Raw genomic sequence first — 22,604 nt, forward strand, 5'->3', positions numbered from 1 at the left:
TTATCCAATCAAATAGGAGTTTGGTGAGGCTCAACCAATGACTTCCGCTGTTGTTACAGTGCCGCTCCTGGAAGTCGTAAAAAGGAAGTTCAACTGTTATTGTAAGTGCCCGGTGAGAGCTTTCAGTCACACGCTAGAAAGTGAGTACAACTCCACTCATTATATAGTTTAAATGTCTTGTTTTTATATTTTTCTACAAAAACCTAAGCTTATCTGTTTTTGTTATTACCAGGAGTTATTCATAAGTCACTCAGTCCCTAAAAGTATATCGTGTCTCCTGATTATGACCTCGTCCCTTCATTACACAAAATCTGAATATTGTGTCTTATAAATATGTTAATGAATGACAATACTTGTATGTTAAGCAGCTTAAACTGAACTGTTTTACCTTTATACTATACAGTGTTAAAATATTTTTAAAAGAGACTATTTAAATTGTTTTGTAATTTAATACACAAATTACTAAACGATAATGCATTACGTTGAAATTCTAAATAATATGAATATTTCCTGAGAATCTACGATAATGTGTCGCGGTATTAAGCCACTCCTCAATATCTACAGGAGATTTATTGTATCTGAAAGTCACGTCCATAAGCAATGGTTAAAAAAAATTACTTAAAAATGATCTCACTGAAAGGGTGGCTGTCAAGAAGACATTCCTAATGAAGGGAAACAGGGATAAAAAGCGGAGGTATTTTAAATTACACAAAGACTGGACTGAAAATCAGTGGCAATAGGTATTGTCAAATGATGAATGCAAATTTTGAATTTTTAGTTCAAATTATCATTATGTATAGAGGTCAAGAGAAGGGTACACCGGTGAGCGTGTACAGATATACGGTGAAGGCTCTGTTGTGGTTTGAAGCTGCATACAGCCAGTGCTGTAGGGGATCTTTTCAAGATTGATGGAATTATGAACACAGAAAATGCGCAATATCAGTCATTGACTGGCCAGCCCAGAGCCTGGACCACAACATCACTGAATTAGTGTGGGGTCATCTTGTCAAAGAATGATACAAAAGGCAGTCAACATCCAAAAAAGAGTTTTTAAGAAGATGTAAAACTATTTCTGGAGACTAATGAAAGAAAGCTTGTCTAACAGAATTCAGTCTGTGTTGAAGAATACAGGTGGTCATACCAAATGTTGACTTTCAAACTCTTTTTTGGGGGCTTATATATTGTATTCTATATATATCTATATATTTATATGTTTGAGCATATTTGCTCAAACTGTACCTATTTACCATTTTCCCATTAAATTATAGAGAAATAAGGGGTGACTAAAGACTTGCACAGTTATCTATTGCGCTGTAAAAAGTACATCACAATATTTGTAGTAGTGATTTGTTGTTTTTCTATTCTGTTTCGCATTAAAGGGTGGCCATCTTAATGTAAGAATGTTCAAAGTATTCAAGCCCAATTAATGTTTTAATTTTATGCCAGAAATTAACACAGGGACTTCAAAAGAAGAAAAGGTTGTGTGCTAAAAAGCAAAAGAACAACTAGCAACAAATCAATCAACAACAAGTGCTTCAGAGAGCAACTTGGGGTTAGCATCTCACCCAAGAATATTTGGCATGCAGACTGGAGCAGACTGGGATCAAACCACAAACCTGGTTAGTAAGCGCTCTGCCACCTGAGCTACAGCCAACCCATAGACAACAACCTTTTCAAGGGAGGCCTTGCTTTTTTCAGCAAGTAGTGTCAAATAGATAGATGGATTATAAAAGTATAGCTCCACAAACCCAGTGTTAAACTGGCCTTTGTGCAATCAAGCCCAGACAACAACTGGAAAATATTTGCAGATTATAGAAGAGGCCCCAGGGAGCAAGTGAAAAACTACATCAAGCAATAGCATGAAAAATGTTTTTCTTAGTTTCCCAACCCTAAAAGAATATCCAGTAACTGAGATAAATGTGATATAACATAATAGTACACATACCCCTGTCCCAACGTGTAATCTGTTTCTCATGTCAAATCTATTTATGACTGTGGCCATTGAAGGTGAAGACAAATAATGGAATGGGAGACATTTGTGTTAGCCTTTATGTGGAATTGCTAGCATTATCAAAAATGTTATTATTACTGTTATTCTTCCAAAAACCCTTGCACCTAATTAGTTTATTTTAAACGTTATTCAACATGCTCAAGTAGCTGTTTGCATCTCTGTTGCCAGTAGGATGAATTTACAATAACTAAGTATATTTTGACTGCTCTAGTGTGATCAGAAGTCAGTTTTTAGGGTAGATTTACACTTTTATGTAGAGTATAATGCACTTGGGTTTTTGACAGATACATAAATAATAACATAAATAGCAAATAAATTGCAGTAAGTTCCTTTGATTTCAAGGTACTCATATTCTGCATGCTTGTTCATTGTCACACTACCATGGGAAATTTGAATGGGATTGAATAATATGAGGAGCATTTGTGCTTTTCCAGAGAATTCAAAATGTGAATTTGGTCTGTTCATGACAAAAACTATTTCGTAAAGAACTCCTACTGTTTTGTTAGGAAAAGCTAGTGTTAGGAAAAGTTGACTGGTGAGTGAATGGTGTGATCCTTAAGACATCTGCAAAAAGGTTTGTGTGGCAGAGAGAGGCCAGAGGCAGCATAAGATCGCAGGATGCTGTGATGCTCCAGAGGAAACAATTGCCCAACTGCTCACTTTACAAATGCTCTCAGCAGACAGTCCTGCTGTTTTGACAGCACTGTGAGATTTATGTGTGCTGACAGGGGACCAAGGGAATATATCATGACTGACAACGCTGGGCATTGTGGTAAGCCTATATGAGGCAAATAAGATGCGCTGACTGGCCTGGGTCTCAAAAGGAGGAGAACCTGCTTCAGCAGTGCAACTTGCAGGATGTATGAGTGCGTCTCTTTCCCTACGTCCTCTGTACATTTCCTTTCATCTCCTTTTTAATTCTCTTAAATCTCAGTTTAAGCCTTTGGCTCTGTTGCACTCTTCAGTGTATGATAGTGTACACAAAGCAGTCTAACTACAGAAAAAAATGGCACAAATTTCCCCCCTTTCAAAGTGTGATCTAGTGTTTTTCTGTGGTGTTTTTCTCATTTTAATCTGTATCTGATTGAGCAATATAATGGCAGCAGTCATAACATGTCAGACCTTTCCTGGTTTGAGTGTTTGGATTTCTTTAGTCTAATTCTGCCATCAGCATTGAACTGCGAGAAGCGGCTCAGTTTTTGTGTTGGGAGGATGCAAGATTATCATCAACATGCACATATTTGTTTTGTTAACACTGAAAGAAAAGCATTATTCTAAAGGAACAAGTGCAATCAGTATAGGACAGGTCTTGTACACAACTAATTTTGTCTAAGGATTTGCCTTTTTCCATGTATTCACCATCCCATATTTTGAATAGCTTTATTTTGGTTTCCTGGGATTTTTTTCTACAGATGTAGTTTTAAAATACAGTGAGTCATATTTAGCTGACCTATACAAAAGGGACGTAGAAAGTATGGAAACTTGAGTCATGAAAGGAAATCGCATTTTTAAAAGTTGTAGGTTTGCTTTACGGTTGAGGTTCCTGTCAGTAGTTAGTGTTAAAATATAAAAGGCCGTTTCATTAGCTGGGCAGTGCATAACCCAAACGGCTTTGTGAATGTGATACAACACCAGATAAAATCTGTCAGCACAAGGCCAGCACAACACAATCACTTGTGCTCTGTACAATAAGGCTTAGTGACTTTTTTTTTTCCATTCAATATAATTGGCTAGGGACTCTGTCAACCTACACTTCCTTTCAATTCATAGCAGTTGTATTCATATCACTTTGCTATTATTTGCTCTGGTTGACCCATTGATTGCAGGTTTAAATCCTCGGCCCCAAATAGTAACCTCGCTCAGCTGTGTCACGGCTGTGTTGCCGTTAGCAACAATGAAAAGAGCAATATGGAGATCAGTCCCTTCAATTAAGCTTCTGATAGAAGGCAGACCTAGGAGAGATGGGGACCAGACATGGTACTCAGTGACTGGGACTTTTACATCTGTCACTCCCCATCAACCCAGGTGTCTGTGTTTAAATCAGCAGGATTATCTGTGATTGCACTGATAGTTGAAACAGACCCCCTGTGTTGCCAAGCCTCCTCCTTTTTATAGCTCACATTAAGATCAAGTCAAGCTCTGCGCAACAGGACTTATGCCCCACCCTCCCCTGCCTTCTGCTGTCCAGAGGAAGACATCAGAGGTAGGATCCATCCCGTCTCTGCTCTGCCTGCTTCTCCAGACTCCCTTCCATCTGGGATCCTTAGGGAGAAGAAGAATATCTGACAAGGGGCTCGTAAGCCTCTTAGCCCCCCTGTTGCCCAGTTCTCTCTCAGCCCATGTTTTCCTAATTTAGTTGTGTAAGAAGTCCACCGCAAGGCCCTTGTGTGCTGTTTGGATTGAAATTCCCTTTGTGGCTCTAATAGACTGGCCATGTATATCAATTAACACTATTCAGCCATGGCAGGGTCAAATCTCTTGAGACTAGTAGCCGTAATTCCTTTCTGAATATTTCCTTATGGCTTCAATAATATGAGTTTAATTAGGTGTCAGTTGTGATAAGCTTTTATTGGCTTTTGGCTGTTTTTCTCTGGGGTTTTTTGTTTACTGTTCATATATTGGCAGACTCTAATTTAAACAAATCTGCAGTGGAATAATTTCACTGATTATCTTCATTTTTGAGGCGTTTTCCCCCTATGTTTTTTTTTCCAAGCAAATACATAATGTTGGTAGTTCAGTGTCTTAATTACAACCTTTACGAAACATCTTATGTTGATCCATTAGTAAGCTGATGGTACTGAAGCAGCATTACTTTGCTGAAATTAAAGAGAAAACATTGGAAACACTTTTTTTTTTTTGATTGGCTTTCATTTCTTTCTCCTTGTTGTCATTGCAATATTCAGGAACCCTTTTTTTATGTATGCATTCTCAAATTTTGGACTAATGTTTTTGACAGAGGTTTAAATGTCCTGATAGGCTTTTCCACTGCTGCAGCACTTTATGCTCATATTTGGTATTGCAGAATTCACCCCCGCCTAATTCATCTACTTATGATTTCTGCTCTGAATGAGCAGGGCTTCTTCAGGAGTAAGATCACAGAGTTAAACACACAATGAAATGTTTCCATCAAAAGCTATTCATTTGGGCTCCCCCTCTCTTGTCACTGTAGCACTGTTCTGTGACAACAGGAGGCCAATGGCCACAGATGGTTCTGCAGCGAGGGCCGCACTAGCTTTTTTTTTTCCCATGAACATGTTTGGCATGTAATCCTGGATTAACAGTGAGACTTTTTGTGAATTTACAGCTGTAATACAGCATTCATTTAATGTTGATATCCCCCTAATAACCATGCACTGGTTATTAGAAGACCGAGATAGTGTGGGTTATCTGACTCTTTGCCTGGGGGATTTAAAGCTAATAGAGATCACATCAGAGGTCTCTGTGGATGTCCACCTTGTTCTGAATCCCAGTGGAGTCTCTGCAGCTAACATATACACTTGCCATGAAACACATAAGTAATGCTATTGTCTGTGCACATTCACACACCAACACACCACATGCACACGCACAGACACACACTATCAATGACAGAGGGTGCCTCAGAAAACCAGCCGGCTGCATATGGACTCTCTTGATATCAGTCACTGGCCGTGTGATCTTGTTATGCAAAGTCCCTTAATCCCTACCTATGATGAATGCATGCTGGAATGGAGGGGGGTGATGAAACAGAGATATGAGGGCAGCTGTACGGGAGGCTGTCCACTGTGCTTTGAGAATAAGTGCTAACAAAGATTCCTGATCCCTGGTCTAGCAGAGGGAAGAGCACATGTGAGATCATGTCTGAGACCGCAATACAGTAACAGAATGGCAGAGATGCTGGTGGAGTAAGCTGAGAGCTAGACGAATATAGATGAACATGTTGCTTTCGTGCAGACCTGAGGTTCACATTAACCTTTAGACCATTTGCTTCCCAACAGAGGAATTATAGGGCCAGAGGTGTTATTGTACCAGCTGGGGGAGGACTGAGTTTATAGTTCCTGTGGAACAGAACAAGACCGGAGCAAGCTGCAAGTGGAAGGGGGCACTTCATCTGGGCCCTGTCCTGACCGTATATATGTCTCCCTTCACCTGCTCAAGCTTTGTCATTTGAAGTAGTAGTGAAAAGCAGAGGGTTGCCAGTGGTGATTGGGGAAAGAAACAGAGTAGCAGCACAGAGGGAGGTGAAAGGATGGAGTTGCTCTTTTTTGGATCAGAAAGGTTGGTGAATAGACCAGAGACAAACCATGCTAGGGATGAAAGAATAGAGGGTATAATAGGTGATGTATAGTTGGAATGAATGAGAGAGCATTGTGTGTGTCTGTGAGAGTGGAGAGTGGAGAGGAGTGGAGGAGGGTAATGGGATTAGGGGTAACACCTTTGGCAGGGCTGGGAGAGCCACCTGACACCCGGTCTGTTGAGAACCTGGGGAGAAAGGGAATGGAGGTGGTGGGGGCAAGGGAGAAATTGGGGGTCTAATCCTTGTCCATCTTTGGGAAGTCATTCCCAGAGCTCTGAGGATTTGGGGCTTTGGTTTCCGCTCTGCTTGCTTTGGTTAATAATACCCTGGGAGGGAGAGAAGACATGGAGAGAGAAAGAGGGAAAGAGACAGGAGGAAAAGAAGAGATGGAGATGAAGATTTCTTTACCCTGTGGTGGACTGGCAAGACAGCAGCGTGAGCTAAAAGAAAATGTTTGAGGTGCAGGCTAACATCAAAACCAAGCTATATCTATTGTTCTTAAGTTTGCATTTGTGTTTACGCAGGGGTGTGTGTGTGTGTGTGCTTGCATATGCACTTTGTACAACAGTGTGTAAATACTGCCTCTCTTTTCTCCAACCACCCCACAGGTTGCAGCTTGAGTAAAAGTCAATAACCTAAGTGTGCCTGGGATGTTTGCTTAGAAGACACATGGGTGCTCATTGTGTGTGTTCATGTGACAGTGTTTGCAGGGCAGTTGTTTGGGTGCTTTTGGTGTCTTTTTGTTTCTATGGTGCTGACAGAAGTTGATAACTACTCTAATGACTGTGGTGGTGATGGAGGCAGCACAGTGTCAGGGACTAGCTGCCGACAGTGCAGAGCTGCTTGGCTGGATGTGTCACAGCTTCTGTGTTTGTCCATCACCTGAGCACAAGGTGTTGATTGGTCCATCCTATGCAGGATCAAAGTTCAGGGCAGTTTTCTGGTGTGAACTGGCCGCTCAGCCTCTGTGAATGAAACACCATAGAATGTGCCATCTTAGCAGTAGGCCAACTGTGACAACCTTGTCCACACCTTTAAGCATTAACCCTAAAACAGCTTTTGTTTTTAGAAATCCCGTAAAGAACATAAGCCTACCATAAATGGATCAAGCATGTACTTCGATGGCATTATAATCCATGGGTGCTTTCTTTTGTAGGTGGAGATGTTCCGCCGTGTGCTGGGGAAGACCTTTGGTTTTGTGGGCTACACAATCCAGTATGGCTGCATTGCACACTGTGCTTTTGAATACATTGGAGAGTTAGTCGTGGTTCGTATTAAAGGATTACAGATTTAATGAATTTTTTTTTTTATTATTCTTACAAGAAATAATTAAGAAAGAATTTTTTTTGGCTTTTATTCAGTGTTCTGGTCCATCCATGGAGCCCACCATTGTCAACGAGGATATTGTCTTCTCTGAACGGATGAGTCGGCATCTTTGCAAAATACAAAAGTAGGTTGCACTTAGTTTATGCAGTCGGGAAAAAAAAGATGACAGCAAGCATTTTAGAATATTTATAGCACACATTTTAACATTTCAGTCTGCATTTGTGATTCACTGCATGATTTGTGACCATTTCTTTGCTTTTTTCCCCCTAAAAATAAAGTACAACGATGCTAATATCCTACTAGTCATTGGTGTCTTAGATGATATGGGATTTTTTGCATTTTCTTATTAAATAATTGTGTTTATGGTTTCCTTTCAGGGGTGATATAGTCATTGCAAAAAGTCCATTTGACCCAAATATGAACATTTGTAAAAGGGTAATTGGATTGGAGGGTGACAAGGTCTGCACAAGTTCCCCATCAGATTTGTTCAAGACTCACACATATGTAAGTATCTTTTCATCACGATCATCACCATTACGCCCACATTTTCTGAAGATGTCATGCTTCTTAGCTGCTTTTTTTATACATATTGCAATTACCTGATTTACCAAGTAAGGTTTGCAGTTTTACTTCAAACAACCACAACTCAGTGACTGTCTTTGAAAGGAAAAAAAAGATTAAAAAGATACAGTGCAAATAGAAAGCGATTGAAGAAGGTGTTTACGGCAAAACACTTGATAGTTTGTTTCACCCTAAAAATGACAAGCAGAATCTCTATACATAATGCAAAACTGTCCCTCGCTTATTCTTTGTGTGTGTACCACAGTCTATAGGCTATCATCCTGTTGTTTACATTTTAGACCGCACACATCCATTTTGTGTCATTGGTCAAAATATCAGTTTTGACAACACCTATATTTCCTCAGAACAGTGATAAAACCAGAGAGTGAACAGGGGTTCTGCTGCTGAAACCACTGTCATTGCTTTTCTATTACTACTCTCCCCAACACCCACAGCTCAGGCCTGCAATCTCTCTGAAGCCTGTTAGAGTTAGTGCCAGCCGAATGGACAGACTGATGGGCGGGAGGCTGTGTGTGTGTGGGTCTGTGTGTGTGTGTGTGTGTGTGTGAACCAAAGATTTTTATCTTGCATGGTTTTTAAATCTGTTGTGTATTTAAAAGACTTAAGACACAAGGTCTGTAAGCAGCATTCATTGGATGAAAAAGGAAATGTATAGATTTTCTCTTTTACAAACAGCATCTATATATATATATATACAGAAGATTGAACTTTGAACTTAAAAGAGATGGTGTCACTCTGTTGTGATTTGTGTTACCAGAATGTAGCAACACACATCTCAGTTTTGAGTCTTTTTATGAAAAATCTGCCACTAGGTGGAGAACTATTATATTATATGACTTAGATTCACTTTACATGCCCTTTAACCTTAATTCACTCATTTAAGTCCATTCAGAGGTTTAGTATCTCAGTTGGATGGATTATATATCAGGTTACTAAGAACATCTGAATCACAACTTGCCAACTAGTGATCCAATTATCGTCATCATTGACGATCGGTAACAGATATAATGTGTATGTGAGGGTTTCAGAAACCAGGATATCTCTTTGTGTAAGCAGGTTTTGCAACACTACAGTTACCAGTTAGTTTTGTTTGTTTTGCTTTTTGCTTTGTTTTTTCATTTTTAAGTAGAGCATTTATTTAAAAGGGCAGTGTCTCTTTGTAACATCTTTAATGGATTAAATCAAAGTCATTATAATTAATTACAGTTTGCACAAGTATGTGTGTTTGGTCTTTTCCCCCACCAGCAGATGGATAGATCTGTTTGTGTGATTATTACAATAGTGTGAGGCATTATGGGTGGACCTGTAACGATGAATTTTGGAAGGGAGTGTTACACCCTGTCAACACCTCATTTTCTGTTCTGACAGACAGGCAGGTCCTCTCCACCCTCAGCTATCCAACAGCACACTAATTGTCCTGTCACCTTTTAGGAATAATTTCTGTGTCAGAGCTATTGTGTCAAAACAATGACACTTGATCCCTAATATTATACCAGAGATGGAGAGACAAGAAATAAGAGCGATGAAATGACGCTATGCTTTCTGTTCTTTGCAGTAAAGATAGACAGAGCAATATGATGAAAGATGAACTCAGTATTCCTGTATTAAGCTATAACATAATTCCCCACCCCAATCATGTTAACATAATGAGCGCTTTAATGGTGTGCCTGTTAAACAACACACCTCCACAGCGAATACAGCTCCAGTTTCAGCTCTTCTCGACATGTCTCTGACAGCTACACAATGCCTGGCGTCAACCCAACCTGCAACCACAGGATGGGTGCAGTCATTGCCATCCATCACACCAGAGTCGCAGGCGGAGCTGATCAAAGTGACTCCGCCTCTAAATGCAACAGCTCTGGTTTTGAGCCTAACGGGATTTTTGAAAATACGTGTGGTTAGAAATGACATTTGTTGATAACGGCTCCTCTGTCAAAATCAAACATGTTGGTGCTATTATGTGGTAAAATGACAAATTACTGGCTTATGTCAACACCCTGTGGACAGAGAAACATCTTAATTACAACCTTGATGTGTACCCAAAAAGAAATAGAGCGTTGCTCATAGTCTTCTCTTTACCTGTGCCTGAAACTGCAGTTTTCTTTGAAAAACACTCTTTGAAATGTGCATTGTTTGGTTTGTGGCCATCTTGCATCCATCTAATTTTAATTAAGAGGTTTTCTCTTGACCTGCTAAATTTTTTTGTTTTGTTTTGGATTATTCACACACCTACAAAGTGATATGAATAAGCGTTCATCCTCATGCTGGTCACAGTGCAGCAGGTTCAAGTTTCAGACCTCTTCCCTTTTTTTACTTGGTGAAATACTGCCTAGTGGATCTTTAAAGTTAGACTTTGCTCAGGTTTTGGTTTATCTACAAGGTGATTTAAGTGATTCAGAAACACTGAAACAAAGTGCTGTTATCAGTCAGATGTTGCTGGTCTGAATCAGTGTTTTTGATTAAGCCTTTAAATAGAAATTATGCCATCAGGAGTTTCTGCTTTTCAATGATTTACTACACACAAATTCTTAGGAGGTACTGACTAGGTAACGTTTAAGATAAGCACAGTAGAGATAATATTTTGAACAAAGATGAGGATGTGGAGAAACGGGGGGTTCTGGTTTGGCAGATGACAAACGGTTGTGTTTCTTTTTCCTGTGCTTGGGAGCCAGCATATGTTACCATGTTAATGAGGTGTAATGGTGAGAATCCAGCATGCTGACATATGGTTCTCAGATGACTCCTTTAATGATATTCATTTGTGTCGTCGTTATTCAGTGAGTTGTTTACCTCGTGTTAGGTCAACGTGTCACTGGCTTGTGATTATGTCACATCATCTGTCTCAATTATCAAATATGAAATGAAATGCAGCATCCCACAGTAGTACTCAAGACTCTAATCAGAGAGCCGGGTGATAAGGAATACAGAGGGAATGTGACGTCACCTTAGTGCGGATAATATTCTGTCTTTATTCACGTTATTCTCTTCCTCCAGAGGACTTTTGCCGTTAAAAAGTTAGGCAACACAAAAATAGACTCGCGGATTGTGATGCCCATTATGACAATATAATGTGTTGTTGATCCTGTCTGCACATATAGGGGGGACAGCGCACTTAATTAGGGACTTGACAAGCCCACTCTCCTAAAGTGATGAGATTAATCATAATTGGTGTCACTGTGAATTAGAGACCGCTCGGATGACCGCCCCACTGGCAGGTCGGACTGCGGTGGAGACCCTTGGACACTGCTGCTAGCCGCAGCTTAGCTCTCCCTCATTCTCTCTCTTCCTCTTTTGCTCCCTTTCTTTTTGCTGCCCAGCTATCTCAGGCCTCTCTCTGGCTTTGCCCTCCTTGGGTAAAAGGGGCTCAGATCTCAGCCAACAGCCTAATGACCCTGTTTGAAGTTCTTCTAAATCCCTTCTCGCCCGACCCTGCCCGTTACCCATGACCCCTCTCCTAAGACGGTGCGAGGTTAAAGAGGGACAAGCAGGTTAACGTTAAGGCTAAGGAGGGAGGGTTGTCTGGGATATGGGGAGGGGTTCTCGCTAAATGAGATCAAATCACTTGTGTCTCTTAAAGTTGAGTAATGGTGCAATTTAAGACTCTTCTATTTCATTCTGTTTTTGTGGACTAGAATTCTTTACATTATAAACTTTTTTTTGCCTTCTTCCAATGTGTGCCAATGTTCCAGGTTCCAAAAGGCCATGTGTGGCTAGAAGGGGATAACCTTAGGAATTCTACTGACTCAAGGAACTATGGCCCAATTCCCTATGCCCTCATCCGAGGGCGTGTTTGCTTAAAGGTAATGGGGGAGGTCTACTCTACATTGTCATATATGTATATTTAAAAAAGCATAACAAATGTGTGGGGGGTTTTTTGTGGAGTTTCTTCCTATAAGAGTTTTAGGGACTGACATCATGGCCAACCTATATATATGTCTGTGTTTCTAGTCTTTTATTGTTTTTTTAATTATTATTATTATCAAACAATGTCTGTTTTAAGCACAATTTAATGCCATGAGTCAGTTAAAAGTTCAAAGTAAGTGCATCTGACTGACCAAAGCCTAGCCAACATATTGTTTAGCTTTCCATTCTGCTATGTTGTCGTGTCACTGGATGTCATATCAACCACGACCCTGTAAACGGGTCAGCCAACCTTCTGTCCATCTGATTGGACAGCAGCACTCCACTGGAGGCCCTACTATGACAGCTGATGAAATCACAGGATTTGCTATGATGTCAATGGTGTCATTAAAATTCATATTAGCAAATGTGTCACACCGTGTGATAAAGTGTGCAATATGGTTAGAAGCACCTTTATTCTGTATTTATACCAGTCTCCTCTCTCTTTTAATCCATTCTTTCTTTGTCGCCCTTTGTCCCATACAGCTCTGGCCACCACATAGTTTTGGGACCCTGAGTGAAAGTCCAACAGAACGGATCATTAAAACTCAGAGCGACTCGGACTCAGATTGACTCGTCGACTTTGTTTATATTTGTACTTGTACTTGACTTTTTCATTTTTGAATAAAAGTGATAATTCTTTTAAAAAGTTAATCGTGCCCATTTGATTAATATCAAAATTCAAGATTTGATTAAGATGCAGCAGTGAGTGACGCTGTGGAACTGCTAATGGCAGAGCTGGCAGGGGCAAATATGCATAAGATTTAAATCGGGGATTGTGTCGACTTAATAATAGCAGCTATGTCAATGTATTAAAAGCCTAATCATACCAAAGAGTTCAAACACTATTCAGGAATCATAAGTTGTGATTGAGTGAGTTCAGTTGCTTTATTTAAGTGGTGCTGAAATGCACCAAAACTGTACATTTAATTTTTGTTGAATATTTGTAAATCTTGAAAAAGTGATATCTGTCTGAACTAAAAAGAAGTATTTCAGCATTATGTGTCACATTTCCTTTAAAATCTGTTATTTATTTCATGTTTACCCTTCCTTGGTATTACGCTACAACAAAAACTCTCTGAATGTTTAATATTTCATCAGGCTGCCAAGGCAATTGAAAAAATGTTAGCACTTCCCATTTAACCATACAATATTAATACGCACTTAGTAAGGGGCTCTGTGTGTATGCGCATGTGTTCATGAGTGCATTTAAAAATATCGAGTCTCAGTATGTTTACATGTACTGGTTATAATTGCTACTGCAGATTTCTACTTGGAAAAACTTAATTTCTTTGTCATATACTGTATAGATTTTAGGTTTTTAAGAACTGCATGTGTCTTAGAAAGAAATAAAAATGGGTGCAATCATTGCCAGTCATGGGTGCAAAATGGGTACATCATTAGCTATATGTCCTTGTTTTGTAAAATAAATCTTTTGTAAGTAATAGAATAGAATAGAATAATCCTTTAATTGTCCCACAAGGGGAAATTTGGGTGTAACAGCAGCAAGAAAGACACATATACAAACAAACAGTACACAAGACACAGAACAGAAACATACACAATTTTTACATATTTACATCAAGGACAATGTGGTTTTCACCTCTGAACAGCAGGTAAATATTCAAACACAATCACAAAGAAAAAATCCAATCCTAAGAGCTGTGGGTGAAGAATATTCACAGAATAGAATGGATCTAATGGCAAAACCAAGCTAGTTGTGATATATTTTTCATCAGGGTGTTAACTCACTTAAAGCATTGTGCTGCTGCAGAAGTCTTTTCATCCTGCTTAGGCCTTTCTGGACACAGGGACATAGCTGTACAGTGGCATACTGAGCCCTGGATGCTCAGCTGGTCATTCTCTGAGGCAGAGAGGGACTCTTCTTCTTAAAGCTCCCCAAGGGAAGTGAGTTCTAGGCAGCCGTGGGTCCCTGTCCAGCTGCTTCCTCTGTCTGGAGGGGGCCAGAGGGTCAGAGACAAGGCTCTCTGTGACACTGAATTATCTGCCTGAGTGTGATTGTGCCTGCTGGGAGGGACACTCAAGATTGTGTGAGCGTGTGCGTGTGTGTGTACTATATTTGTGTATATAAAAAATACTTTTGCAGGGCTTTGCTTCAAGCACATTTTTGTTTTTTCTAAGATTTTATATTCATCTGTTGTGTGTCAACACAATGCCACCGCTAAGCTAGAATGCTGACACAAGTAATCTTAGTATGTCCCTTTAAAGATACTGCCCATAGAGGGAGCTATGGCTGTTTACTGGTGTAGCTAAAGCCCTGTGGACGAAAAGCTGTTTATGATTTAAGTAATGTTAACAAGGTTAAAGATGAAGATAGCGGATTTACTCCACCTCAGGTCTACTGGATTAAGTACGTCTGTCACACATTTCACCAAGTATGGAGGCACTCTGAAGTGAATGTTTTGCCATTAATGTAAAAAATACTAATACCGCACATTAAGCTGCATATTCCTTGACGTAGGGTAAACAGATATGCAATATACAGTATGTTGCCTTTGCTGTCATACTTTGAGTTGTACCAGAGTTACAAAGAGATGACTGGGCAGAGGTGTATATCATTATCATGCTGAGTGGGCACAAAGCAGGGAGTGAGGCAGGAAGAGATAGAGATCGGAAGAAACGGACAACAGACAGCTGTGCTGAGGTATGCAGCACTGCAAAGTCAGGCTGTGGGTTGTCAGTGGGGCGGAGGTGTGTCTGCTGCCTCTGTAAGAGGACATGGAGACATATAAAGTCGATTATCTCAATGTTAATATACAGTGGAACTGTAAGCTGTATAAGCTCAGTATTTGACAGCTCGTGGAAAAGAGCATTAATTGTATATTCAAATTATTACATTGGGACTTTCTACATGACACTATCAAACCAAATAGTAGTTAAAAGGTCTAAAACTTTGAGGTAGCAGAATCAGAGATTTTTTTTTCTTTTCTTTTTTTTTTTTTTTTTTTTTTTTTTTTTTACATTACATGGTTCCCTCAAAATCCGGTGCCTAAATTAGGCAGTTCAAAAATCATCTGCCAGAAATGTGGTTGGAGCTACAAATGCAGCCTCAAGCAGACTTCTTTCTTTTACAATTTCAAACTTCATTCCCAGCGGCACATCACAGATTCTGTGCAGTTGGAATCTGCACCTTGCAGTGGTACGTCACGAGACCTGTAAACAACCTCTGAGGTGTAAAAGAATTTCCCTCTTTTTTTGCATTTTTAAAAAGAGTTTTTAGTGGAAACTCATTGCATTGGCAGTATATACTACATCTAAATCCAATTGAATGACGCAATACAGAGCTAAAACTAACAATTATCAGCAAGAAACAGCAGCAGACACTGAACTGAAATTAAAGAGAGTAGATATACATAACATAGCTAAAATACTTCATGCATAAATAACATGCTTTGTGTTTTAAAGCCTGTATATAAAATATAAATGTATTCACCAAGTTAAGCCAATTAGCAAGTTCCTTTAAGTAGACACATTACCTCCAGTAACCTCTCATCTGATTTATCCTTTGGTGAAAATAATGATAATAATCATTTCATTAATTCCAAAGCTTTGTTTTTTAAAGTGGGATAATCACATCTCTATCTTTTTTTACAATTCTTATTTATTTTGGGGGGCAGTCTGCGATGTCATCTCCCTTTTACACTGCATTATGTGAGGTCACTTGTGTGAAGGGACTTAGATGCTGTAATGTGCACACGCAGCTGTAACAAGCTTTTTGATTATGGCAGACACCGAGGGTGTGACTTTACTGTCAAAGAATACCATCTTTCCATAACAAATGGCTGTTTCCTGCTATTTTATGTTAAAAATCTCATGGATGATTAAACATTTCAGAAAAACAACTTTACCTTTAGGGGTACTGAGGATATTTCCTGTGTCTGCCCTGTGCTTTTCTGGCTATGAGCTGGTTTAGTGTTCAAATTTCTGATGTTCCTTAATCCTTAAGGTGCCTTTGCCTTCCTATTGCTCTCAGAGCAGCAAATTACCTTGATAAAGTGTCTTTTACAAAAATGTAGTAGCTATCTTTCCTTTCATGTATTTACTAAAATCCAAAGTTCTTAAATTTGCCTTTTTTTTTTCTTCTGGCCAATGGAGATTTCATGAAAAGATCTGATGCTGTTAAATGAAATTCTTACAAATTTCTTAGCTTCATTGTAAGCTTTTCTTTATTTCTCTTTTTCTTTAACTGAGCACAGGGCTCTCCCTCGCTCTTGCTGTATTTCCTCAAACTGTTGCACGTTAAGAAAAAGGAAGATGAGAAATAGCTGGAAGGAGCAGATGGGACAAAAGGGAACTGGAGTGGAGAAAAGCTGAATATAGGGCAGTGAAGGGAAGACAGGCGGTATCTTTTTGCTTGATTCCTTAGTTCATTTCAGGTTAATTGAATCCTTTAAAAGTGCAAAGACACGTGAAAGAGGAGAGCGGGAGGTGTGGGTAAAGAGAGTAAGAGAACCACCCATCACTGGTAATGGCCTGGTTTGTTTGTTTTCATACCCACGGTGGAGATTGTGACCCAAAAATAAACTTGGGTCAGATGCAGCGGCATTACTCTGACAGCCAAATGTCTCTGTTAGTGCTGCATGCAAACGAAAATATGCTCATTCTCAAGCTATATCTCCCTAGCAGAAGGCCACTTATGAAAACCTGTCCAGTCTTAATTGTGCTGAACTTTTGCTTGTCGATACTTTATTGAAGTTGAGGAGTTGAAGTGATATCAGTCACGCTGCTGTATGAATTCAATCATGCCTCAGTTCCTTCTCTGTTTGCATATTTCCCGTTCTATTGATGCATCCTGTTTTCTTTCTTCACTTTCCCTTTACGCTCCCTCTTCTCCCGTCCACTTGTGTTGCAGTTAGCTGATAAGGGAATTACTCCTTTCATTGATGGATCCTTTCATTCTCTCCTTTTAATCAAGCCTGTTAGTACTTCTTAATTAAGACATCACAGTAGCGTTTGATCACTCTTGCTTTTCTGTGAGAGAGAGGGGGAGGGAGGGAGAAAGACAGTGAAAGAGATCATGAAAAAGAGTGGGTATACTCCACCAGTCCCTATTCTGTGTGTGAAGATGACTGAACAGCTTCAATTGGGGCATACACACCTCCTTCAACTCTGTTCTCCCAGCCCTTGAGGCTTGTGGTGTGTACATCTCCCAAGCCAACAGACGTCAACCTCCAGAGATCCATAGTAGACAGATGGTATTGGAGGCTGGGTCGGATGGCTATCGAGCTCCCTACTGTCAGTTTGTTGTGATGATCACACACAGCAGGCTGTCAATACTCACAGTCCACTAATCAAAGAGTTAAAAAAAAGAACTAACAACAAAGACTATTTAGAAGGCAAAATGCAACTTTAGCTTGGTTTCAATAAAGAAATAAGAACTTGTAAACACTAAAAGTTATACTTGTATGTTTTTGCTTGTGTTGAAACACAGTATGGGGCATTAGCCTACCTTTGGTCGTAGTTCCCACCCCCCTCCCAAAGGCAGTGAACAGAGTGAGTGCTTCTTTCCTCTAATGGAACGGGCGGGTGAGATGTGCATTGGGTGTGAGGTCTCTACTGTACATACAGTACACTCACTGAGGGTCCAAATGGACGAGGTATGGGAACTCAACCCTCAGGCAAGGAGTGATGCAGAAAGGAGGAAGGGTGAGGGCTGATGACAGACTCCTTAGTCTGACAGCCATGACCTATATCGCTTTGAGTGTAAGAGAGAGAAGTAATGCATAATTGGAAGATGCACATTTGCTCAGTTTTTGCTGAAAGTCTATCAACCCAAACTAATCTTGATTTCTCAGTGATAATCCTAACATAATCGTAACACACGCATAGAAATCTGATGCAGTATATACCTTTTGCACTCAAACACACACACCCGCATACACATATATACAGTGTGTGTCTGTCTTTCTCGCTAATTGTCAGTTAATTAGTGAGTTGATGTGTGCTTGTGCTTGTGAGTCAGAGAGAATAAGGTACTCTCATTGTGCGTATGTGTATGTGCCTGCGTATGTGGTCCCCCTGGCATGTCCTGGATCCCGTAGCGGGATACGCAGCCCTTTCTGCCTGGTTTACTGATGGGAGCTGTTTGGCTTCCACACAATTTAGCAAAGGAAACTCTGTACAACAAACATAAACAGACAGAAGCTGATCCTGGCAATAACAGTGAGAGCATACACAAAGAAACACACAAACACACACACAGATGGGACACGTGTAGTCACGTTGGTGTCACATAAAAAGCTCGGATGTCATTCACCAGAGCAGCTTTGCAACTTTCTGTGTTGATAATTCTTCAAACTAAGAAGCAAACTCTCAAGTCCTGTCTCGTTTCTCTGCAGTCGCTCTCTGCTGCTTCACCCCTTGTTGGGAGAAAGAAAGGCTGTAAGCTCCGAAGAGGAGAATCGTCAGCTGGTAGATGGAAAAGGAGTCCATTTGCCCCTAAGGTACATGAGGGTAGGAGCAACAAAGGGAGGGGACAAAGAAAGAGGAACTTAGATCCTTAGAGCGGGGCATGGGCCCGAGTGGTGATGGAGAGCTGGCATGGGGAAGCAGAGCATTGCGTGCGTGTGTGTTTGTGTTCCTCTTTGGTCACTGTAGTTCAAAAGCTGAACTGCATCCAAGCCTTGGTAATGATGCAGCCGTCCACAACAGACTACAATAACCAACAGTCTATTGCTGGCCAATTACTGTCCGCAACAATTATATTTCCAATTCAGAGGTAACAAGGGAAAGTGGCCCAACTCAACTAATCATTTCAAGCAATTACTTTTAAAACTAATTAGAATGTCAGGTTTGGCTGTGCGTGCCTGAGCTTGGGGGAGGTTTTTGTTTGTGTTTTTGTTGCTGTTTTCACTTTGTCAAATGGGTGGACTTGAAAGGAGAGAGCAGGGGGAGGGGGCAATATCAGCAACAGTGCAAGCCAAACATCAACCATCGCCATGGGTTGAGAGACTTGGTCATTACGGCAGTTCTGTGAGTTTGGGGAATCCATTGTGTACGAGAAAATGCTGTGTTCGTTCTGTCGATGCCAGGCACTTTGCTAGACTGGTAAAATGAGTTCTTGGTGATGTCAGCTGAAACGCTGTGAGAGAGCTAACGGACCACAGATCTCTGGAGCCTCTAAGCTGAAAAGAGGGGGATGTGAAGGGACTCAAGCAATTGAAGGCTAAAAGCTGAATGAAAAAATGCTGTTTCGATGGGCTGTGGTGAATAAGACACGTTTTTAGAAAGGATGAGAGAGGACAGGCTGGCCAATATCATTCCAGTGCTGAATTACATACTACATCCTCTCTTTCCTTTCCTTTGAACACAGGTTAACTGATTTTGTGTGATTTAATGTACTCTCCCAATATTGTGATTATTTTCTATTGTATAAGCTAAGATTTAAATTACTATTGTGATAATAATTCTTGCAGAAAGATTAAACAGTCACAATCATTGACTTAGAGAGGAAGTCAAGGTCAGTACTAATGCTAGCTGTAATAGGCAAAAGTGAGGAATAAAACTCACGTCTTGATCTGATGCATTAATCCTGATCCCTAAAGGGGTATTACACCTTTTTAAAATCCATTTAACCAAGGGATACCTTGTACAGAAAACAGGGTTTATATTTCAATTAATAATGAGTCTTTTAGGTAACACTTAAATCAAATGAACCATCTCATGTTGCACAACTAAGGAATGTGACATAAAATGGAACAACAGACTGAGACGGTTGCATTTACAAAACTTGTCCTTAAATACATGATGGCGCAGCAGCATGTGAGAGCGCGTGGAGTTTGTGTGCACCACTGTTTCCAATTGGAAAATCTGCAAGATGGGTTGTGTTATATATTTTATGAGACCTGGGGGTTTCTTTTTATACCATACCATTCTTAGACACGCAAATACCTTATGTATGTACAGCTGGTTAAGACGCACACACGCACACGCTGACTTGTAAATGTAAAATGTTCCCCTTTAAAAGAAGCAGATTAGTCACATCAGTGGGACTGGTTAATCGTAGCAGGGTTACGGCAACTCATGATTTGTACAAGTGAGCAACACACAATTAGATTCATTATTTTGATGAGTTTTTTCTCTTTGTGTGACACTTTTCTTCCTGATGATTGTTTCATTTGTCAATAAATGTATGCTAATGTGCTAACTATTCCCTTTCTTTGCAATAAAATTTTCATGTGCATCACTGCAAATGTACTACAGGCCTTAAAAAAATAAATCCTAGAAATTTGCATTATTCAGTGTTGGCTTTGGGTCATGAGTGTCCAAATATATGCACACATGTGTTGTACACAACCACACACATACAAAAAAAAACACTAAAATGCCTCTAGTAGTTGTCATAACACACCACCCCTGATGGAGTGACGTCTCATTACTAGACAGCTTGCAGCAACAGCATGGCGTTACCTCTCCCACTTTTACAGGGCCATGGTGACAGTTGTGATTTTATCAACAAGCCCAATGAATGTGACATGAGTCAGTAAGTTTCTATTAAAGATTTTATAGAGTAGGCAGTTAAAGGTATTTGTAGCAAGCTGTCTTCAGTCAGTGAGAATAAATCTGTTATATTCTGCAAAGAAAACAGCTAGTTTCAGCTTCTATATCAAAAATCACACCCTAATTACCAGGACATTTAGAAAATTAAACCATACAGTAGGGAAAAATAAACGGTTTAAGAAGCATATGCCCATTTGCAGGCTTCAAGCAATGCTGGATGAAACATGCTGCACAGTATGAAGTGAGTTCTCTGAGGGAAGTGGACATTTGTGAAATGATACATTTCCACAAATGAGCCTAATTATATTGAGCTGCTGGCCCTGCAATTATTTAGCTTCTGTACTTTGGCCTTAATAAAAAGAAATTAAATAAAGAAGAGAATAGTGCATCACTTCGCTTGATATCTTTGGATTTAAGATGTTTTGGAAAATTAATTGAAATTACCACTGCAAATTGAGGGGTTTGTTACTAAAACCCAAATGCATTTTCACTCAAATTCTTGTTTAATCACCACTTCGATTTTTTATGTACACAAAATTTAAAAAAGACAACAACAACATCTTTTGCAATAAGGCAGCATAAAATAGCAAAGACAGGATGATAACAGGTAAAGCTATAGCTGGAACCATAGTGTACATGCACATTCAGGATACAATAAAAGGGCTGTCTGATGAAAGAAAACAAATCCTGTAGCACTAGGAGATAAGATAAAGAGCTACCAACGGGCAGTTAATGCTCTGGTGCACTTATTGCACATGCAGTGGATAAAAACCTGTAACTAGACTCTGTAATGCTCACATATTCTAAAACCTACAACTCTAACTTCCCCAAGGAAGGAAATACATTGTAGTTAATCTGGGAAAAGGGAAATAGTAATGTATATGTTTTCCGCAATCTACTGCAGTCTGCAGGTAGGCGTTTTTATAAACAGTTTATTCATCATACAGTTGATTTTTTTCTTTGTTTTTCTTTTTTTTTTTTTGCTATTTGCTATTTTCCTCCAAGTGAATAATTTAATTCTTAAAACATTTTTATGATTAAGTCTTGTATGAAACACAAGACTTTTTCCCTTTCTGCAAGGCAATGTGACTGCGTTGTTGTTTTTGGCGGGGTTTTTTTGGGGGGGCCTGACTCGTTTTCTTTCTGCTTGAATAATGCGCACACATTTCTTCGTTTTCTTTTTTTTAAGCATTAATATCTGGATGATACAGACTCAGAGATACAAATTAAATTGAGAGGGGGAATGCACTTTATTCTCACAACAATTTGTTTCATGCCAAACAAGCACAGTCATGTAATTATCGTTGTGGTAATTACTAATTAGGTAAAAAGAGATTCACAATGGTTGATTGTTATTTGTTATCCACGGCACTAAGGGACGAGATTAAAACAAATCTTTGCAGAGTATATTCCAGTGTTTGTTTTCAGTTTTTGCGTAACTTTCTCATACATAATTAGCTGACCCCTTTAAAAGCCTGATTATTTACAATTACACATCTGTAATTGGTGTTTTTCCTTTGGTTTCCCCAAACTCTCCTTGTCAGAACATCATGCCCATTATGTTCACTGTGATGATATCCAGGCTGGAGATTTAGTCCAGAATTTCCTTCAGTGGGCCTACTGCGAAGGAGAGAGACCAAGATGGTCGAAACAGAGGCACGTAGAGAGGAGGGGCTGTTGCCACCGCAAGTGGAAAAAAGAGGAGAGTTACTTTGATTGACAGTTGTCTGGCCTGGTGCCTGCAGAGGTTGTTCCCCCCGCCGACTGCTATTATCAGCAGAAGGACTTCCCCATCGCCTTGGCAGCGACTGTGTCACCCCTCTCCCCTGGAGGATGCTATCCCATTTGGGAGGAGATGAATAGGGGTCCCCTCACCCCATATGAGGTCTCTGTGGACAGAATCTTTACAGAGGAAGCACAGTGGAGTAAACAGACTTTATGTCAACACCAGCATCTTCAACATCTTTGAACACAGATGCACTCACACAT

At 39.9% G+C, this 22,604-nt stretch overlaps 1 protein-coding gene across 1 annotated transcript; it reads left to right on the plus strand.

Annotated features, from left to right (window-relative positions):
- The first annotated feature begins 66 nt into the window (after positions 1-66).
- On the plus strand, positions 67-13,456 carry immp1l (inner mitochondrial membrane peptidase subunit 1). Its single transcript, XM_031756946.2, has 6 exons — positions 67-140; positions 7,444-7,554; positions 7,649-7,737; positions 7,991-8,117; positions 11,885-11,995; positions 12,582-13,456. Exons 2-6 carry the CDS (start codon positions 7,450-7,452, stop codon positions 12,666-12,668), a joined length of 519 nt encoding a protein of 172 aa, XP_031612806.1. The 5' UTR covers positions 67-140; positions 7,444-7,449; the 3' UTR covers positions 12,669-13,456.
- Positions 13,457-22,604: the final 9,148 nt, after the last annotated feature.

The sequence above is a fragment of the Oreochromis aureus genome, linkage group 1, assembly GCF_013358895.1.
Source record: "Oreochromis aureus strain Israel breed Guangdong linkage group 1, ZZ_aureus, whole genome shotgun sequence".
In the NCBI taxonomy this organism is placed as follows: Eukaryota; Metazoa; Chordata; class Actinopteri; order Cichliformes; family Cichlidae; genus Oreochromis; species Oreochromis aureus.